At 36.8% G+C, this 22,881-nt stretch overlaps 1 protein-coding gene across 1 annotated transcript; it reads right to left on the reverse strand.

The window, feature by feature from the left end:
- Positions 1-5,486: 5,486 nt before the first annotated feature.
- On the reverse strand, positions 5,487-7,908 carry LOC123662977 (putative nuclease HARBI1). The gene is made up of 6 exons (XM_045597741.1): positions 7,788-7,908; positions 7,409-7,652; positions 7,064-7,260; positions 6,836-6,968; positions 6,573-6,714; positions 5,487-6,429 (listed from the first exon to the last, which is right to left on the reverse strand). The coding sequence occupies exons 2-6, from the start codon at positions 7,634-7,636 to the stop codon at positions 6,038-6,040; spliced, it is 1,092 nt and encodes a 363-aa protein (XP_045453697.1). The 5' UTR covers positions 7,637-7,652; positions 7,788-7,908; the 3' UTR covers positions 5,487-6,037.
- Between the last annotated feature and the right edge of the window lie 14,973 nt (positions 7,909-22,881).

Here is a 22,881-nt window from a genome sequence, read left to right on the forward strand (position 1 = left end):
GTACTTTGAAACTCTACATTAGTGTCACGATCAAAATCTCGAAAACCAGTACTGTCCCTGTCCATCCAAACTGTAGTTTCAAGGGGAAATGTAATTATTAAAGGTTACAATAGTGTCGGAACAGGTAACGAGTTTTGTCTATTGTTTTATATTAAGCACCCAGCTTTCAGTATTTCGAATGATAAGATAGTAGTTGTAATAACTAATATGTCACCTTATATCTTAACCTTAAAATCAAACGTTTTAATAGTTAGGGCCGTACCTTTTAACGAACAAAAAGTATGTCGGATAAATCGAATAGCAATAGATCAGTATACTGTAGAACCTCTTAATAAAGACGATATTAAAACGGGACCAGGATTAGATAGTGAACAATTGGATAGGTTGTATGTATTGTTGCAAAATTACCGCGATTGTTTTGCTACAAATATCAGTGAAATAGATTGCGCGAGAGATGTAGAAATGAAGATCGATCTAGCAGATAGTAGGCTAATTTTTTATCGTCCATATCGGTTGTCACATCACGAACGGGAACGCGTCCGCGAAACTATTGACGAATTACTTAGGAACGATATTATTCAGGAATCGAGGTCTGACTATGCTAGCCCGATTTTAATGGTTAAAAAGAAAACGGGAGAGCAGCGGTTATGCGTAGACTTTCGGGCCCTGAATAATGAAACCATTAAGGATCGATTCCCATTACCGCTTATAGAAGATCAAATTTTCAATCTCAGTGGTAACAGCTTCTTTACGACTCTAAATCTCGCTTCGGGATATTATTAAATCCCCATGGCTAAAGACAGCCAACATCTCACTGGCTTTGTCACGCCCGATGGGCATTACAAATTCAAAAGAATGCCTTTCGGCCTAGCTAATGCTCCAGCTGTTTTTCAGAGGATGGTTAACAAAATCTTTGGGAAAAGGCGTTTTGAATAAGCGTTAGCTTACTTAGATGACGTTTTAATCCCCTCAAAAAGCATTGATGAAATGTTCCAACGACTAAAAGACGTGTTGACACTTTTCAGGCAACATTAAAGCTGAGCAAATGTCAATTCCTTGATAACACTGTTAGTTATCTTGGATACGAAATCTCTCCACTCGGTATTCAGCCGAGCGTAGCTAAAACTTTAGCGGTTGGGGAATTCCCAACGCCGCAAAATGTCCATGAGTTGCGCCAATTTTTAGGCTTACCTGGTTATTTTAAAAAATTCATTAAGGGTTATGGGGAATTGCTCGCCCATTAACATCTTTGTTAAAGAAAGACTCCGTTTGGCGGTGGTCTCATACAGAATAACAGGCATTTTTATCTTTAAAGGATAGGGTAGCTATTCGGCCTGTATTAGCTCTTTACGATCCCACCCTTGAAACAGAACTTGACGCCGACGCTAGTTTGCTAGGAATTGGGGGTACACTTATGAAATGGCAAAAATATACTAGGGTTTTAAAGCCAGTTGCTTATTTTAGTTGTCAGACTACTCCCGAAGAAAAACAACTGCATTCTTACGAACCAGAAACATTAGCCGTTGTATGTTCTTTGAAGAAATTCCGCGTGTATCTGCTAGGCATTGCACGCAGGGTAGATGCTTTTACTGAATATGTTTTTGTAAGAGCTATTAAAGATTTAAAAACTAAATCACCGTCAAATTTTTTATAATTTTGGTGTCCCGGTTAGAATTGTCTCTGACCGAGGGATTAGTTTTACGTCAGCAGCTTTCCAGACCTTTGCTAAAACACTTGGCATTAAACATATTATGAACGCAGTCGCTTGTCCCAGAGCGAATGGTCAAGCCGAACGTTTTAACCTAACTATTTTAAACTCACTGTCGCACAAAATCACTCGAGCCATGAACGCGACTGGGACAAGTGTCTAGGTAAAATTCAATGGGGCATTAAAAATACGGTGAATATCTCAACCCAGAAAACTCCGACAGAAGCTATGGTTGGGGTTAAATTGAGCGACGTTTTGTCAAATAAACTTAACACCGAAAAGTACTCGAGTATATTTGAGTTATGACAAGTTAGAGACCAAATTAGTAATAATATCAAAAAAGACAAAGCAAAAGCCCACTAAGTATGAGATCGGTGATTTAGTTAAAAAAATCGTAATAATTTTAATAATGATGGAAAAATTACAAAGTTTCTGTCGAAATTTGTGGGTCCATATAAAGTCACTGAAATTCTAGGCAATGAGCGCTATAGAATTAAAGGCTAAGAAGGGCAAACCTTATAAAACAGTCATTGCAGCCGATAGGATCTGACCTCGGATACATATAAAAGCTCTGGAATTACATAGTTCCGATGATAGCAGCTCTGACAGTATTGATAGAAGCAACTCTGAGTAGTGAGTTAATAAATTATAATTCTCATTGTTTATACATTATGTTCAAGTAAAAGTTAAATTTTAATTTGAGTGAGTTTATTACGTGATAAGGTGTTTTATTTATTCTTACTTGCGGATGTTCCAATGCATAGATTCCCTAATCTCATTAAGTTTCCTGAGATATTTCAATCTTGGGTATGTCTTATTGGGGGTAAACTGGAATCAACTTCCGACTATGAATATTATAAAGATAGGAAATTTTTTGATATTTATTTCACTGATAAGGATAGAGCTGGAAATAATCGGATATGCAAAGAATCAATTTCCGACTATGAATATTATAAAGATAAAAGAATTTGTCATATTCATTTCACTGATTAGGACAGACCTGGAAATAATCGAATATGCAAAGAATCAGTTCCTTCATTACACATACCTGGTAAGGTTTTGGTATATTATCATGTAAATGTTTGGCACTTGCTTTAGTAGATTACTAACTTATAAAATTTGCAAATACTTATTTACATGAAACATGAAAACAAGAACATTGCAATCATAGGGTATGTATGTTTAACACAATGTTTACAGTCTTCCGAACACCACCTTCGTGAGAGTGCGTCGGCATTCCCATGCATCTTTCCGCTGCGGTATTTTGTCTTGAAATCATACTCCTGATCCCGGGAAGGGGGCGAAGCCCCTTGCTTCTTCAGCTCCTCTATTTGTTTCTCGATCCTTTTCACCTTTACTATCTGGGTCTTCTTCTGCGGACAGTTGAGCTGAAGATGGCCCTTCTCGCCGCACTTGTAGCACATAACTCCAGAACTTTTCTTCGTAGGAGCCTTAACCTCCTTGACTTCCTCAGAGACCTCGCGGGTCTTATGGGTCTGCCGTATGTTATGGCGAACAGCCTCGACCTCCAAAGCATGCGCCAATGGTTCCTTTATCGAGGTATGGTGACGAAGCCTCACTGCAGCTCTGACCTCCAGGTCTTTGATTCCGTCGACAAATGCTTGAACGATATTCGTGTTTACCATCTTGGTGTCGGCTCCTGGGTATGACTTCCTGACGAGTTTTTCGATTTCCAACGCCCATTGTTGTAGTCCTTCTCCTGCAGGCCTATTGGCTATCTTGATAGCCACCAGTGACCATCAAGGTTTAGTTGTCAACCGGACTTTGATGTCAACTAAGATTGTCATAACATTGGTATTGCGTATCGTATTGAGTGGATTTGAGCTTACGGTGCTTTACGGTGCCTTTCAGCACGCCACTTGAACGACACTAGTTTTTGTCGATATTATGCGACTAAGTCAAAAAGGACCTTATAAGCATGGTTAGTGGCTTATTTTACGACGTTTTATTTTATGCGACTTATACACTTGACAGTTCGGTGTTTAGTGAAATCCGGCGCTAAATTCATTGGTTATTCAAATAAAACAAATCTCCGTTCGGAGTAGACGTTTAAAATTTTACTTATTAATTAATATCGTGTACGTGTAAGTTTAAGAAAATTAGTGTTTTTTTCTCAAAGTAAGTATAGATTATTATAATAAATACAATTTGTACCATCTAACAATAAAATATTTTAATTTCTATTTATATAGTTTAACTTTTTCTTGTAAGTAGGTGCTTGGGTTTGATTGCAGATACTTTTTGAGTAAACAAGGTAGAATAACTTTATAATTTTTTAGATGCCTGCGAGAAGAAAAATATCTCCAAGACAAATGGATATTCTTCTAGAGTTTGCAGAGTCGAATCGCGACATAGCCTTAGGTCGCTTAACAGGCGGACCACTAGCCCATCAGGCTACCCAGCAAGCTTGGGTTTCAGTAGCCAAGAAACTCAATGCAATAGCGGAAGGTTTCACAAAAACGCCTGACCAGTGGCGTCGCGTAAGTTTTTAATCATTTACTATTTTATATTAAAAAATACTAATGCATAGTTCGTCGTCCAAAAAAATAATCTCTAGTAAAATAGGTGTTCATTCTTTCAAATATTTAACAGTTATCATTAATTGGCATTCATTTAAAAAAAAGCTTGAAAATAAAGACCCCAATAAATCAGAATCAGAAAAAACTAAGCATCTTGACAACACTTCAAATGCTTTTAACAAAATACATAAATCCTTACACTTATAACGGTTGGTTGTTTTTTTTACCCAACTGGGTAAAGGTGCTTATGCTCCTTTTTAAGATGTTTCTATTTTTGTCATGCATTAAATTGTATTATTTTTACAATCCAGTATTGGATAGAGTTCAAGGCGAAAACAAAGTCTAAAGCTGCAGACTCTAGAAGGAATGCCTCAGCAACCGGTGGAGGGCCTAACAAACTTGTTCCTCTTACTCAAGCAGAAGAAAGAGGGCTGGCAATAATTGGTACAGTAGCGGTGGAGGGTTTGCCTGGTGTGCGCCTGCCTCTTGATGTTAGTTATTAAAGTAATATAATTAATAATTTAAGTATTACCTAATCTTATATTAAGTGCTAAGCATTGCTTTAATGTTAAATTTTAATATTATAAGTATGTAATAAATAAAATTTCAAATATCTTACAGATACCTACAGCAGAAGGGAGTCCGCCTTCAGTCACCTCAGAGACAGTACCAGCCAGCCCCAGTACAGCACTACCCTTGCCAAATGCCGTAGCTCCTTATCCTGATACAGAACCTCCGATGGATGTGGAATTTCTTGAAGAAGAAGTTCCATTTCCATTAGGAGTTCAATCCCCTGAACCTTCATCCTCAAAGTCACTTCTCCCAAACACAGAGCCCCCTGCCCCTGCCACACATATACGGTCAGTCGATCAACCTGAAGTTGCATCACCAAGAGAAGAAAGTAAGTATGCATCAATGGCATAAACATTGGCTTTTATTACCTTCTGCCTGTATCACATTTTATATGAAATTATAATTATTTTAGGGCCTCCCGTGCACTTGACTCTGCCTACCCAAAGATCAACATCACGAAGGCAAAAAAGTAAGTACTCATTTTTAGATGTTATTATTCACTTATGCAAGTCTCATTAATGTCAAATGATACTTTTCAGTGCGTCGAGATGAGCGACTGCCACGCTGGGCCTATGATTTAGAAGAGAAACGCATTGCTGCTGAGGAACGTCTCGCATCGGCAATGGAGGCCATGGTGCAGTTAATAAGGGAAATAAGAGACGATATTCGTAGCCATATCTCAGGTATGAACATATATTTTTGAAATAAATATTAATAAAAATATTATACATCTAAATTTAAGACTAAATGTACATTCTAATTATAACTTTAATTATACACCTGAGTAAACTTTTTATATAAACAAATATCTTTTACAGGATCATCAAGACAGCACACTTAGAACACTAGCTGTGCCCGCGACTGTCTTCATGGAATTTTGTTCAGTTCTCACAGTACAATAGTTATAAAATAAATAAATTTCTTAAAATAAAAGTCGTCTAAGTTACTCCTCACTACATCAACTATCCACCAGTAAAAGCCCATTCATCCATATCCATTTAATAAAAAGCAGTTATTTTAATATTACAAATAGACTAATTTTATTTATTTCTATAGATTCATAACTAAAACAATATTTTTTTAACATAATAAAAACTAATCTAATTTTAATGTAAATAACTACATAATGTCTTGTCCAATGTAAACAATTAAAAGTATTTTTATCGTAAATAAAGGCTATTTGTATTAGAATAAAAACTAATAAAAATAATTATAATCACAAAATATTTCTAGCGTTCCAAATCCTATTAATTAATATGACCCTACTTTCATCTGGAGGAGCATCAATCCTTGCCTGTATGCAAACTTGGTGCTGTTGGTCATTGTCAAGATCACCATCCTGTGAGTCAAGTATTGGAATATTTTGTGCATTGGCTATATTGTGCAGGACGACACATGCATTCACTATCTTGCCAGTGGTAACTGGATCGTAATGAAGTACCCTGTGTGCTAGCAAACACCGCCAACGTGATTTAAGTACTCCAATACATCGCTCTACAGTATTTCTGACCCGACAATGAAGTTCTGTGTAATACTCTTCTGGCGATCCCGGAGCTGCACCTATGATTGGAGTCATCATCCAGGGGCGTTGAGCATATCCAGAATCACCTAGAAATAGAAATTCATTTTAACGTAGTACTGTGAGATAAATAATTTTAATACTGTCTGTGCATAATATAATTTTTTCTATGAAAATGATTGTCTGTATTTAAATTATCTTATTACACAAGTTGCATATGCAATATGCATACCTAACAGCCAACAGTGCTCTCCATTTCTTTCTAGTCCTTCTAAAAATGCTTTTATTGCACATTGATTCCAAACATATGAATCATGAGATGCACCACCAAATGATGCATCAACATGGAGGATGGTCAGTTTAGCATCACATATCTGAAATCAAAACAAAGTTCTATCTATCACATTGTGCAGGTACAAAGTCACTATTGGAACAATATTTTATTTTAATGTTATGTATTGCTATACTTTACCATAATAATTATAATACACTTACTAGTAAAACATTTAAAGAATGGTAATTCTTTCTATTATAATAAGTTTCCTCATGCTCCTTAGGACGGATTAAAGCCACATGTGTACCATCAATACAACCTATAACACCCGGAAATCCAAATTTCTCCATAAAACTGAAAAAAAACAATTCAAAAGTTTTAGATTAATTGGGTAGGTATGTACCTACCAAGTACATAATAATTGTAACACTATTTAAATTTAAACTTACTCCTTCATAATTATTTCCCTTTCATGCTGTGCCATAGGAAACTTTATGTACTTCTTAAGGATTTCGTTAGTATTGAGTGCACCAGTTACCTCATGTAAACATTTACTGAATGTAGGTTGCGACATATTTAGTAGAAATGATGCACCCACATTCCGTTGATATGATCCATTGCCATAAAAATTTAATGCTGCTAAAATCTATAATAGAGAGACAAACAAAGTTATCACTAGTCAGTTTTTATAGTAGGTAACAGTTTAAATAAAAATAGAAATTTACAAGTGAATATCAAATACATAATGTTAAAGAGCAAAAAACAGGTCAAAGTAAAGGAACAGTATTACTTACTTTGAGTTCATTGCGAACACCTGTATTTCGTTTAACTATTGGTAGATGAGGACTAAGTTCCACCAAAACCTGTTGGAATCCAAGTTTTGTTAAACGAAAATGTCCAATGAACTCTCTCTCTGGCAACTGCAATGGATCACTAGCGTCACGCAGACGGCGTCTTTCAATTCTTAGAATATTACGTCTACGTTCTTCCTCCGCATATCCCAATAGAAAAGCGCGCGCCATAATTATAACAAATTTACTTAAAACGAAGAAAAACACTTAAAAAACACACAAAAACAATTCCACACAATATAAACCTATGTATCTTAATTTTCCGCGTTAGCACGTATCCAAACTATATGTAGTATGTACTAAAGTTATTAGTGATAATCACCTTCAATCTGTAAAAACACTGCTCTTGAGCAGTGTCTTTCAAAAATCATTAGATAGTGTCAGTGACTATCAATTTGATGTCAACTACGCTTACAGAATCGCAACCTAAACTTTATCGATACAGAAACAGTTGTCAAAATATGTTACGGTGACTATCAACGAGCCTCGGTGCTTATAACGTCATCCCAGTTGGTCACTGTCGTTAGCCAATACGAAACTAGCTGTTTGACAGTTAATCGTTGAGCATTATGTCAAGTGATCTTCACTATGAACTGTCAGTTGAGATACGCAATAGGCCTGCTGGGCATTGACCTCTGTCACGCAGTTGGGCACGGAACACGTGCTCCAGATGTCGATCCCCGTATCGGGATTCAAGTGCCTCCATCAAGTCTTGAAACCTATTTCCTGTATGTGGCAGTGCTTCCAGAAGCGTCAAAGCTTGCCCTCTGAGCGCAACAGTGAGAGTGGTCAGGCATTGTTCTTCCGTCCATCCGTTGGCCGTAGCAACAGTCTGGAATTGTCGACGATAAGCGTTCCACGAAGTAGTGCCGTCGTATGGAGGCACTTTCACTTTTGGTCCTTGCGCCACTCCGGTAGTTCCACCTAGACTAGACATCGCAATTCCCATGGTTTCAAGGCGCACTACTTTCTTCTGTAATTCAGTGAAGTCGGTTTTCACATTTTCAACATCCAATCCTAACCCGGTAACTCGTTCTTCCACTACGTCGACATCTCTCCGAAGCTTAGTCACCGCATAACTAACATCTTTTACAGCCCAAAGCGTTTTTTCTTGGAGCTCTCTTTGTTGCTCTTGTAATTCTTGCAAAGCACCACGAATTTCAGCCTTTTGTTGCTCTTGTGTTTCTTGCAATTTGAAAGTTGTTTGCTCTTGTGATTCTTGCAAAGCACTACGAATTTCAACCCGTTGCTGCTCTTGTGATTCTTGCAAAGCACGAATTTCAGCCCTTTGCAGCTCCATTAATTTAATTAAACTTCCTAATTGAAGAGCCACTTGAGAGTCTGTAGAAGCTACGGTGTCGCTGGTGGGCCTGGTAAGGTGGGCGGGTCCAGTGGGCGGGGCCTGCGACAAAGTGGGTGGGGCTTGACACAAAGTGGGCGGGGCCTGCGCCCGAGTGGGCGGGGTCTGAGTTCGAGTAGGTCGGGCCTGGGGGACGTGTTCAGTGGGCCTGGCATGATAGGCGGGGTCAGTGGGCGGGGCTTGGCCCACGGTGGGCGGAGCTTGGTCCCCAGTGGGTGTGGCCTCCGCAGCTCGTTGTGCCCTTGTCCTGACGCCCCCTTTTTTTCTCTGATAGTGTACAATAAAGAATATTTGTATTTCTTTGTCATTGTAAAAGAAGAGTCCGAAATGTTATGCACTTTTAAATAAATATTTCACATCGCCCAGTTCAAAGACGATGAAACGTCTTTTATATAAAATTAAAATATCGCCAAGTGCAAACACGATTATTTTCCAAAAAAATTTGGAAAACTATGTCTGTAAAGCCCTTATCTGATAGACCATGTAGTCTTATGTTTGAGGAAATGTCATTAACACCACACATACAATATAATGGTAACAATGACTTATTAAAAGGGTTTGCAACAAATAATGATAAAATTCTTGCTACCAATGTCCTAGTCTTTATAGTAAAAGGTGTCAAGGAAAATTATAAACAACCATTGGATATTATTTTACAAATAGTTTAAATAAAATTCAACTAAAAAACATTATAAAATCTATTATAAAACACGCTCAAGAAGCTGGTCTGGTAATACTTAACACAGTGTGCGACCAAAGCATTGTCAATGTTGGTGCAATAACTGAACTCATTAAAGAGAGTCAAGCATTGTTTGTAAAAAATAATAAAGAATGGCACCATGACGTTATCTATCTCAACGGTAAAAGTATTATACCAATATATGATTTGCTACACCTAATTAAAGGTATAAAAAACAATTTATCAAATAAGGACATGGTGTACTCCTTGAAAATGAGGAGAAATTGGGAAAATGGGGGTATTTCAGTTTTTTTTTGGCTGTAGAAAATTTTTACCCGTATATAACTAAAAATTTTGATCTCTTCGAAGTAACTAATTCACGACTAGTGTTCATGACTATTCAATAACTATACTTAGTTTTCCAGAATTTAATATACAAAGTAATATGAAGCTATTTATATATAAATTTCATAATTACTTTGATGGTTTAATAGGGTTAGACTTATTAGAAAACTGTAAAATAGACCTTAAGACATAATATACTGTTTACTGAGAATGCTAGCATACCACTACTACGTTATCAATGTAGAAAACCCAGCTCTGAAATAATTATCCCCGCCAATTCTACTCGCTTTGTTAATATCCCTGTCATCCTGATGGTGAAGTATATTGTATATCTTCACAAATTTTATGTAACTGTATCATTCATGACTGTATTACGACTGTGACCGACAGGACTAGTATAGTTAAAGTTAAAAACCCGACAAACGACGATATTACCTTTTCGTGTGATCAGCCAGTTCAAGTAGACATGTGTAATATCGAGTGCACGCGTACCGAATAAGACCCGAAACGCGACCATCTAAATGCCGAGGAACGAATTAATTTACAAAACCTATGCACACAGTACGCTGACGTGTTTTATATAGAAGGACAACCCCTTACATTTACTAATAAAATTAAACACCACATTAGGACACATGACAAAATTCCCGTCTATACGAAAAGTTTTAAATAAGTAAATAATATCCCTAGACAGGTATAACTTGTACAGATTGTCCATCGTTCCAAATGAAAAACAACTAGCCCTTATTCCTTCCTTTCCTTATATAGCAACAAATGAGAAAGCATTTGTCTACATAACGACTGCATGCCCGAAGCATAGCAGGGTATTATATCTCTGTGACCAGAATATAAGTCAAATTCGTACAGAACCAGACTGCATTCAAGAGCTCATCACTAATCAAAATCTAAAGGAAACTTGCCATTTCACGAAGTTTATGTTATCTGCTGTAGCGATAGCTAAACTGGACGATCAACATTATATCATCTCATTACCTAAGCCAGAGAAAGTACAATTATCACGTGAAAGAAAATAATTCAATACACTATAAGGAAGTTATTTGGTCACCATTCCCATAAATTTCCTGCTACGGACTAGTGAATTCACTGTCATCAATGAAAATGATGAGATAAAAGGCCAGCCGCTGAAGCTATCTAGAATCCTGTACAACAAAATTAATCAAACAACTACCTACACCCATACCGGTTCTAAAACAATTAGTTTAGACGAACTTCACAGCATCCAAGATAAATTTTTACTAGAAAGCCCTATACAGATAGATAAGACACAATCAATTGTTTTATACCAGACAACGATACCATTCTAAATCCTAATATCTTGAGTATCAGTTGTTATCATTGTCAGGCGAAGATATCGATGCTGGCCCTTCAAATCAGAAAATGAAGAGAAGCAGCTAACTCCTAAGACACCTGTATATGAAGATGTGGATAAAGATACCATGAAACGGGATGAACTTCCAGCAACATCTTCTCTGAAGCTGACGAAATAGTTGCTGTTCTGCGGGTGGAGGTGTTACGTGCAATACCTACAAGGGAATTGCTGACACCGCGCGTTGCCGCAACATAATATGACGTCAATCAAGATCGGGTAGATCAGCATTATCATATTTTTACTTTTTTACATTTTTAATAAATAATCATCAATTCAATAGAGCCTCTAGCATCGAGCACTATTATTTCTTAGAATAAATTTTATTATAATTTAACTCTATTAATAAAAATTTATAAAAGTAACTGATTTTTTTTGGATCCATCGGCTGTGGTAAACGTAATTAGTGTCTCTCCCAATTACTCACGGAAATTTCTATATCCCATGGTCACAAGAGTAGGGAAATATCTGGCCGAACAGCCGCCACGGAGGAATTAGCCCTCCATCATTTTCAAATGGGGCTGCTGACGCGGTTATTTCATTATTGTTAGATGCAAATCATCTAAGTCGCTCAATGAAGCTATATAGATAGCGATCTCTGAAGAGAAAATCCAGCAGTATCTCTTCAAACAAAACTTTATCACTCCGAAACTGAACTTACCTAGATCAACTTTCCAAAGTTCACGTCGTGACCAACCCCCCGCATGGCCGAACCAACTTAGGACGACCTTACAGAACAGACCTACTAATACCAATAACTCGTACCAAAACCCTGGCACACCAATCTTTAGATACTGCAAATATCCAGATCGCACTATCAAACAGCGTCGCAAACGGCAATATAATAATACTAGATTTAAGGCCAATCAAAACTCAAAGAGCACAAGCATTTTTTAAACTACTCAAAGAAAAAAAAGAAGAAATTATTACGTTCTCATTCGACTGCCAAAAGAATTTAGTACTTCCAAAAGTGCCCGACTAGAGCTGTTATTACAGCAGGCAGCTGTATTTGTATAATTTTACAATAGTCAAAGTTCATCGAAAGATCCTTTAAATAAGAAAACTATATTTGCGTATGCGGACGGAAAATGAATATACTAAAGGTTCAAACCAAATTGCTTTCGCTGTATATGATAGGCTCAACAAAACTGACCTGACTGATGTCACCCACGTCCGTTTAGTGGCAGACGGATGTGCTGGCCAAAATAAAAATTTAATAATGATTTCAATGTGTATGAGTTGGATATTGGAAAAACGTCAAATAAAAAAGGACCTGGTGTTTCCCGTCACAAGCCATTCTTTTATGCCTCCTGATCGAGTTTTCGGGAATATTGAAAAAAATATCCGAACAATTAAGGTAATCACATCGCTAGAAGAGTACATCGATGTGATCAGTCAACACTTGACAGTCACGCGACTACAAGATATACCCGTGCTTGACTGGAAAAGTTCAATACAAAATATTGTAAAAACACCGGCTCAACTCCACTTCAAGATTTCTCTGTGTAAAAGATTTATTCTTCGAAGATCAAAAACTCAAGGAAGTGTGTTGGTACGTGGTAAATTATATTACAATTCTGACACAGGAAACCCCAAAAGTTTGTGTAAAACAGGCAAAAACGCTGGGGCTATACGGCCAACAATAATTCCTAATGGCATAAAAGTGAATCCATTAAAGTTGCGAGATTTCAGAAGCCTTCTTCAAAAACACTACGGTGGCTCTTGGCAAAATCTTCCACATTTAGGATATTTCCACGCCGTGTTGAATAATCAAGACGAAGATGAGCTGCGGCTATTAGAAGAAAGGGGAGTTGAAGAGGAGAACGATACTGTAGAAGATCTTTGCGAAGTTCAAGTAGAGAAAGATAATTTAAGAGTATAAGATTTTTAATTGAAAAAACATAATATCAGTGATAACTGTGCATTCGATGAGAGCGCACGTTTAACGCGTTTACTATTATTTACGTACGAGTGCAATAAATTAAATAGTTAATGTAATATTTCCTGCTCGCTTTGTGACCTTGTGTTACCATGGTATAAACACAGCTGATCTATTTGTCCAATATAATGTTTTGTCTCTGATTACGGGGGCAAAATGACCACTCCAACGAAAAATACAAAAAGCTATGCAAATGTCACACAATCCGATGTTTCCGTCAAAGACCAAGCCATTGTCATAGATGCCATCGACAATGTACAAAATAAAGATTATGCTCAAGCGTTAGGAAAAGTGATTGACCCGAAAATGATCAGATTCTTGTCACGTATATCCAATAACCGTATATGTATTTTTTTGGCAACAAAATCTATAGTAAATGACCTAGTAGATAATCGGAAACAGATTACTATTGCTGGAACAAAATTACTATAAGACCATTGATTAGTAGAAAAAGACGAGTTATCTTATCCAGTGTGTGCCCGATTATCCCACACACAGTGATTGAAACTAAACTTAAAGAAATGAATATCACTCCTGTGTCTCCAATAACATTTCTACGTGCAGGACTGAATGATCCTGGCTACAACCATATTTTAAGCTTCAGACGGCAAGTTTATGTTTCCCCGGAAGACTTTAACCACCTACCAGAGCGTATACAGGTTGAACTTGATGAAACCAATTATTGGATATTCCTATCGTCAGACACAATGACCTGCTTTTTGTGTAAAAAGGATGGACATGTAGCACAGAAATGCCCTCAAGCCCCACCTCAGTTTGACATCGACAGCTCTCAAACATATGAAGATGACGGTGCTGTCCCACCTAACTTCAAAAGTTCTCATCCCCCGACAGAGTCAACCAGCGATAACTATTCTCAGTCGATCGCCTTCAGTGAAGTTACTGCTGCTGACATCGACGCCGCCGCTTCTTTTGACGCCGGCGCCGCCGCCGCCCCCACCTTTATCGCCGCTTCCCCCGCCATTACCGCCGCAAGCCCCCGAGTTCAGCGCTGTGACGACAGGGCCTCACTCGTAAGCGACGGAAACATTGACGACAGTGAGGCTTCTCTATTAAGGCTATTTGCAAGTGTCAGTTGGCACTTACATTATTCGCCAAATATGCCACCAAAACATAATAGTATCTTAAATCGCCGGGCGTGAAAAATAATTTATGATTTAACGCACTATATGAAAAAAGAAAAGGCGTAACAGGTGTAGACAAAGTATATACAAGAGATGCTAATGCAACTGGTGTGTCCCAATGCACAATACCGCGGATCGCAACTGAAGGCAATGTTTCGGGTTCACTTTCGGTATTCAGCAGATCTGGTAAACAAATATCGAAACTTATTACTGATATAGATAATTTTGGCCAAAAACTGATGCATACTCATCACGAAAACCCACAAAACCGAAAAAGAAATCGCAACCATATAGAAATTACTAGCGAAACTCAAACGCTAAAACAAGCTTAGAGACAATAATCAAACTTAGGTTTCAACTGGCGAAAGACCGAAACCAATAGAATGGTTCTTGTATAGAAGACTGACAATCGACAAAAAAGGATATATTAAGCAATGAAAAAATATAAGGATGAAGGGCGACCAATTTTATTCACTGACGTGTCGTATGCTACTGATGTAATCACTTTCGATGAACTCCTAAAGAAATTCGAGTAATTTTTCCTCCCTAAGGTGAACATAACGATGGAAAGGCACAAACTCTTTAACAGAAAGCAAGGTCAGGATAAAGACATTGCGTCCTATGCTACAGATATCAAAAATATCAGCCTACAATGTGGTTTCGATGAGCTGTGCGACAGTATTCTTAAAGATGTAATTTCATGGAATCTTAACAGTAATAACAACTACATCAGGGAAAAACTTCTAATCAATAACCCTAAAACATTTCGGGAGTCACTGGATCTATCCAAAAAATTAGAAACGTCAAGAGAACAAGCCAAATTTCTACAAGGGGAACAGTCTACTACGTCACAGTTATTCGTCGGAAAGGTATTCAGTCAAAAACAGTCAACTAACAGACGTCTTTACAATTTTAGAAGTTCACGAAGTATCAGTCCGGGGAGGAGCCAGTCAAGAAGCAACCTCAGTCAGTCGTCAGTCGTCAGTCAAAGTCCAGACAGGAAAAAGAAGAAGAAGCCAGTCCATGTCATCGTTGTGGTCAAATACACCGTGTCCGTTGTCCAGCCATTGGAGTAATCTGCAACATATGCAGAAAACCGAACCATTTTTCTAAGGTATGTCACAACTTTAAAAACACCTCCCTTACAAAACACTCCCTTTTTTGTGTTCGGAGGAGAAATGTATTAGATATGTTATGATTAATATAATGATAAGGACTGTAAATGTATAACGTCTAATAGTTTATAATTTTGAAAAATTTACTTTGTACGGGGGTTGTGTTGTTGGGTAGTCTTGTCTATAATTTAGTTTATGGTTAACAATTTAAAAAAATAAAGACTTCCTTCTTCCGTCTATGGCTTCAACTACTGTGAACACGTCTTTTATTAAACCCTTTCCCAAATTAAGTATTTATTATAATTAATGAATACCAAGAACATTACAAAGTTTTCGCTGAAAGGGAACAAAGACAAGTAGGACAAATAGTTGCTGCTGAACGCGGGGAGCTAGTGACTTTCTGTGGAATTATTACTGCAACTGGTTCTTCTCTTCCTCCAGTTTATGTCTGTCCAAGAGTTCATTACAAAGATCATTTTTTAAATGGTGCTTCTGATGGAAGCTTAGGATTGGCAAACAGAAGTGGCTGGATGACATCAGAGTTGTTTATACAGGTTTTGAAGTACATTCAACGCCTTACTTCGAGCAACACGGAAAATCCAATCTTGATTATTTGTGATAAACATGAATCCCACATTTCAATAGAAGCTGTGAACTATTGTCGTGGAAATGGTACAGTTTATTTGAGTCTTCCACCCTACACATCACACGAATTACAATCGCTCGATGTCAGCGTGTTTGGACCGTTCAAAGAAAAATTAAAAATCGCATTCAACGATTGGCATATTCAGTGTTGAGAAAACCTTGACGATATACAGTATTGCTGAACTCTCAAAATTAGGCTACTTGGAATCATTTACACCGAGAAAGATCACCCACGGATTTTCCAAGCCTGGGATATGGCCAATAAATAAACTGGTATTTAACGATGACGACTTTACTCCCATTGACATTTTCAGCACGGGTTATCATGACTATACAGACGAAAATAATCACAGCGCGGAAGATTTAGACTTTGTAGATACGGAAACAAGTCACAATGATGACATTGCTGATAGAGAACTAAATAAAACTCCTGTTTTGGAGGCCGACCCGTTTAATAAAGTGCCTGATGTTTACGAATCTCTTCGAGCTTCCTCGTCGATTTTTTCTCCGGAAATAGTAAGACCTTAGCCGAAAAAAACCGCCATTGAAAACGCTCCAAAAAAGAAGGGGAAAGAAATAGGGCGTTCAAGAGTATATACTGAGACGCTAGAAAAAAATAGATTAGAAAGCTTACGCAAGGAAAAAGAGAGAAAGAAGGAACTACAAAAGTTAAACAACACGCCAAAGAAATAAAAAATGCAAAGAAGCTATTGGGATTATCGGAACCAAAACAGAAAAAGAAAAAAGTAGTATCTTTGCCATTAGAAATAGATTTTGATTCTAAACATTTTTGAATATCATATCAAAAATTGATCCAATTCTAATCAAAATGAAATCGTGATGATAAGTGATGGTGAAGACATTGATGCCATATATAACTGTAATTTATTATGTTGCCAAAATTCTATTAAAATATGGAATGACAAAGTATCAAGTGTCATATCTCAGAAAAAAAGTAGGGTCTTCTAAGTTTGTATTTCCCGTTGTGGAAGACAAACAAGCGTAGATGTTAAAGATGTAGTTTTGCAATTACCAAAACCAATTAACTCCAAAGGTACATCTCGAACATCATCGTTTTACTCATTTTCGGCAGTTTTAATGGGATATAATTGATATAAGACAAGATCAGTCAGTCAGCTCAGCCTATTGCAGTCCACTGCTGGACATAGGCCTCCCCAAGTTCGCGCCAAAGATCCCGATTTTCCGCAATCCTCATCCAGCCTACACCGGCAATCTTACACAAATCGTCGGTCCAACGGGCCGGAGGACGTACCACAGTGCGTTTGCCAAGACGCGGTCTCCATTCCAGGACCCGTCTGCTCCAACGATCATCATCGGTCCTGCGGCACAGATGGCCAGCCCACTGCCACTTCAACTTGCTAATTCTGTGGGCTATGTAAAGTAAGCGTACTTTTGTTCTCTCGCGAATAGTCTCATTTCTAATCCTATCTTTTAAAGAGACCCCAAGCATAGCCTGTTCCATTGCACGTTGAGCGACTTTAAACTTGTGGACTAGTCCCTTCGTCAGTGTTCACGTCTCGGCTCCGTATGTTAACACAGGCAGGACGCATTGCCCGAAGACTTTTGTCTTCAAGCATTGCGGAATCTTCGAAGTGAAGACTTGACGAAGTCTGTTAAACGCTGCCCAGCCCAATCGAATCCTCCTATCGGTCTCCCTCTCAAAGTTGTTGCGGCCTAGTTGGATAGTAAGACAAGATAGTGTTATTTTTTAATGTTAGTGATTTTATAAGAACTTGGTAAATTTGTGAAAGTCTGTACATAAGTTCGTGATGTTTTTATTAGACATGTTTAGAAAAAGATTTATTATTTTGATAGGAGGTTCTAATAAGTTATGTTATTGTTTTTGTGAACCTTGTGCAATTTTTAAGTCTGGTTGCTCATTATTTGACTGATTAGACAGTACCTAAAAGAATGTTACAGTACATAATTATAAGATGACTAATTGTGTTTTTTACATTGTTATTTTTTCAAACTTGAGAGACTGATTAAAAATAATGTTTGTACGTAAAATAAAGTTGATTTGTGATCTCATTCTATCATATGTTTTTTATTCGTTCATTTTAAGCAATTAAGCAGTAAAGATGATGAAATATCTTATAGTTATTCTAGTTTTCAACTAAGCATCAAACTGCCCCACCCTATATATCAAATTGCCCCGTGGGTGGGCGGAATGATGCAAAACCGTTTTTTCATTAAATTCAAAATAACTTTATTGCTGATATTTTTAGCAGGTGTTTCATACCAAAAAATTTAAACTGAATTATTGAGCTATCCATACGTCAAAATAATTATTGAAATATGACGCTTTAAGTCCGTCAAACTGGGTTTTGAATTTTTGTGCATCAATGTGCCCCCTCTCCTCCTACTTATTACCTGAAAACTTAAATATCATCTGAAATTGAGAGAAAAAAGACATTATAAAGTAAGTAACATCTTACATTACATACTTATTATTATAAAGCAGAAAGACACTTTTATGACAACTTAATTTGTACACTCATCATATATCCTATAAAATCTTTGAAAATATAATATAAATCAAATTAAACAAATTACAAAAAAAAGAAAAAAAAAGATTTGCTTAGTCACAAATCAAGCCATGGCTTCATGAAGTCACATAAAGTCACATGAAGTGGAGGTTCTACGAGGACCTTCAATAATAGAGTCTACTGTTTCAAGATTATCATCATTTTTGTTTTACATTAATAACAATATATGGACCTAAAAATTTTGGTTTCAATTTCATACAACTTCCATATTGAGTGCGCTTGATAGCAACCTTATCACCAACCTTGTATTTTAAACTCTGTCCTATTTTTGTTATAATTTTTAATATTTTCTTCTTGTGTTTTTAATATTTGTTCCTTCGCTCGTATTCTCAGTTCTTCTCTTTGCTGTGTAAAATTATGTATATCTGCTTACTTGATTAAATCTTAAATTTATATGTCTTGTTTGTTTTTTATTTTCAGTCCTATTAAAAGCTCTAATGGTGTAAAACTTACACTTTTTTGGTATGTACTACATATTTAGTGTTCTTTGTACCGAGCTAACATGTCGATACCACAGGGCAGGCATACCTTGTTCTGTACAATAATCTTCAAACAAATAACTAGTGAACGCTGTACAGTCACAAATCCTAATGGGTTACCAAACAGTGTGACCAAATTTAATTTAACGAACCTACTGCTTGTGGAGCTCAAAAACTACTAATTCTACCAAAAGAGAACGAAAAAATACTAAAAATCTATTAAATTTTTTCGCTATTGTATTACAACGAAAAAACATAATATTGTTCTCTTGATTATAACAGTAAATGAATAATATAAACAAAGAAAACACTATAAATTAGATAAATCAATGTTTATTATTTAAAATTAAAATCTACAAAAATATAGGTATTTTTAAATTGTGATCGAGTTATGGTTCTTCTTCTTTATGTTGGGTAACATTGTCATAAAGCTGTTTTGAGTCCATTAATTTGATTTGAAAGCCTTATTGCTTAGCACCTTAAACCCATTTTACTTTTTATTGAAATTTTATGTTTCACTCGGAATTGATAACTGTGGGAAGCCCCTACATTCCAAGGACAATAATATTCAATCCTTAGTGTCTATGCAGTACTACTTAAATTGGCTCGTCTTCTTCTTAAATTGGTACTTCTACCATTTATGTACAGTTAAATTTAGTTATAAATAGTGTTGCAAACCTCAAAACTCGTAAAATTTTAGTTTCATGTGCTAAAATAAAAAAAAAAAAAACGGGAGAATATACCCTAAAATAGTTTTATCGGTATTTATTCACCAAAATCGCGAGTTCCACCGATAAATCGGTAACTTTTATATCACTAGCTCACGACACGAATGGTTACGAAATGAATTAAAATTAAAGATATACCTACCTAATAGTCACGTGCTAGCGTTCATTGGGTAAACACGTACTTTGACATCTCGCGTTTTATTAACGTCAACTGTTATATTAACTAATAGTATTGTGACAATATGTTTACAACAAAGTGTGCTATGTGTAAGGAAGTTGTGGGCCATGGGCCAGAATGTTCTGCTTGTAAGCTGAAGTACCACTTTGGATGCGGAGGAATTTCGGAACGGGGATTTGACAGACTGGGTTTGGCAAGAGATACGTGGAAATGTAATCCGTGCCGCGATGAAGATGTTAATCTTATACTTCAAACGACGAGACCTTCCTTACTTCCGATGGTATACCTGGCCACTCAAGATTCTCTTCTGGAATTAATTTAGATCATAGTTCTACGCCTAAACAGTTTAGTATGAATAAAGAAGCTCAGTTTGTCTGGGCGACTCGTGAAGTTCTCAATGATATTTTATCCAAAATGGCGGTACTTCAATTACAATTTTCTGCTATTCCCGTAATTCAAAGTGACCTAAAGCAAGTGACGAAGGACATCGCGGATCTAAAGTTAACTGTTAATTCAAGAATGGATGAGTTTTCTAAACGAGTAACCGCAATCGAAAACAGGGTTTCATTTCTTGATACATCTAAGACCCATTTATAATAGATGAGATCAAAAATATAACAAATAGAATCATTGAGGATAACTATAAGAATGAACAATGGGTACGCCGATCGAACATTCAAATAAATGGTATCCCGCAAAAAGTCGGAGAGAATCTACTAAAAATTATTCAAAGACTGTCGGATCGTTGTAGTTTTCCAATCAACTTGAATACAGATATTGATTTTGTGACCAGAATCGCAGTTAAAAATAATACTGAGGTAAAGAAACCTAAACCGATAATTGTGAAGATGCAGTCTAGCTATAAAAAAGATGATTCTTTATCTGCACTTCGTAGACTTAAGGACCTGAAAGCACATGATCTAGGATTCGCCGACGCGAATAATCGCATCTATATAAACGACCTTCTATCGACACGTAATAAATTTCTTTTACAACAAGCACGGATTAAGTCAAAAGAGAAGAATTATGCCTACTGCTGGGTACGCAACTGTACGGTTATGGTACGTCGATCGAACAATTCACCAGTTTTGCACATTTCGACTGGGACTGGACTTAAAAAATATATATAAGTGATAACCAGACTTTCTTTCAGATTAATCGTCTTATTTCTGTAAGAATTGCATTAATTTTGTTTCGTTTTTTCTCCCCATTACTCAGTTTATCTAAATGTAAGCTTGATGACAAATTCTCAAATATGAAAACTTTTTTTTGTCGATTAACGAATTATATAATATTATATTTACATCATAAAATAAATAAGGATTCCATAAACATAAGTAAAACGATTAGTTCTTATTTATTTGATGAAACCCGGACGCTAAGTCTAGCGTCGAAAAATATTCACTTTGGCCTAATTGGTCTAATATTTCGCTAATTTGAGGGATTGGATAACTTTCTCCAATCGTTATATCATTGTTTTCTATAGTCTATTACAATCCTCCATTTTTATAATAGTTTAGTTCCATAGTTTTTTTCTCCATAGTTTTTTTTTTTTTTTTTTGTATATATCGATCTTTTTTTTTTTGATTGGACATTTATATTTTGTATTGATTTACAGTTTTTTTTTTTTTTTTTTTTTTTTTTTATATAATAATATAAATTAAGTAATCTTAAAAAAACTAGCACACAAAAGCTATCTTAAAAACTAGTATATTTAGTATATATTCTATATAATTGACAAAATAAAATAAAATAAAGAAGAAAAGGTAATAAAAATGAAGAACAACAATCATAGCATATTAAGTATTAATCTTAAGACAAGGTTATAAATTAATAAATTAAAAGTGCAGTCAAGTTCGACTCGGAGCACCCCCGCGAAGCCCTGGTGGGTGAGTCCTGAAGCGTCGCCGCGTTGGAATAACGAGAAGTATAAGTAAGAGTAGCAAAAATCCCGAGCTGAGCGAAAGTATGTGGAGAGTTATGCGTGAGTGTGAAAGATAGAGTAAAAGTGGTTACTATGATTGTATGAGTGTAAAGTAATTATATATATAAATGTTAGCAGAATAGATAATATATATGTGGAGAAGAGATGGAAAAGTATATAAATATAAAAAGGAGTCTGAGCGATATATGGGTAAAGAGTAATGTAAACATGTGCCTGCAGTTCGTGGGAAGAGAGTGTGGTGTGTAAAGTGTACAAATGAGAAGCAAGACAAGACGAACAATTTAGGACTTACGGAGCTGCCCGTGCCGCAGTGTTCGGTGAGGGTGTCGGAGCAGTTCCGTAGTCTATGTTTTGCCTTGTGTTGTCTCTTGTTACGCATGGAACGCACAATAGGGCAAGTGGTAGAGGTGGCTTTGTGTTCTGTAGGATGTTTGTTATTAAACTTGATATTATGAGACACACAGTTGAAACATTTGTAGGTGCCGGTCTCTGCGACAGTAGAGCTGTCAGCAGAGACGGAGGTGTTGTGTCGGCATTCTTTATGGATATGTCCATCTTCCGCGCAGTGCGCGCACCGCGTGGAAGAGGACTTACAGTGGGTGGCAGTGTGCCCGAACTGCAGGCACTTGTGGCACTGTAGAAAGGGACTGAATTCTTCGATGTGTACGCGCTGATAATCAACGCGGACACGATCGAGGGACAGTAAGGTGCGGAAGGCTGTAGGGTGTGTTATGAAAACGGTGTTGTAGAGTAATGGGTTTCTGTTATCCCTTTTGAATTTATATTTAATATATGAGGAGTCGAATTCGCTAAGCTCGGGGTTTTGTCTCAGGATGATATCGTTTAATTCCTCAACGGCGACGTCGCAGGACACACCCTTCAGAATAATTATAGGCTTGAGGCG

This window comes from Melitaea cinxia, chromosome 19 (genome assembly GCF_905220565.1).
Source record: "Melitaea cinxia chromosome 19, ilMelCinx1.1, whole genome shotgun sequence".
Taxonomy (NCBI): Eukaryota; Metazoa; Arthropoda; class Insecta; order Lepidoptera; family Nymphalidae; genus Melitaea; species Melitaea cinxia.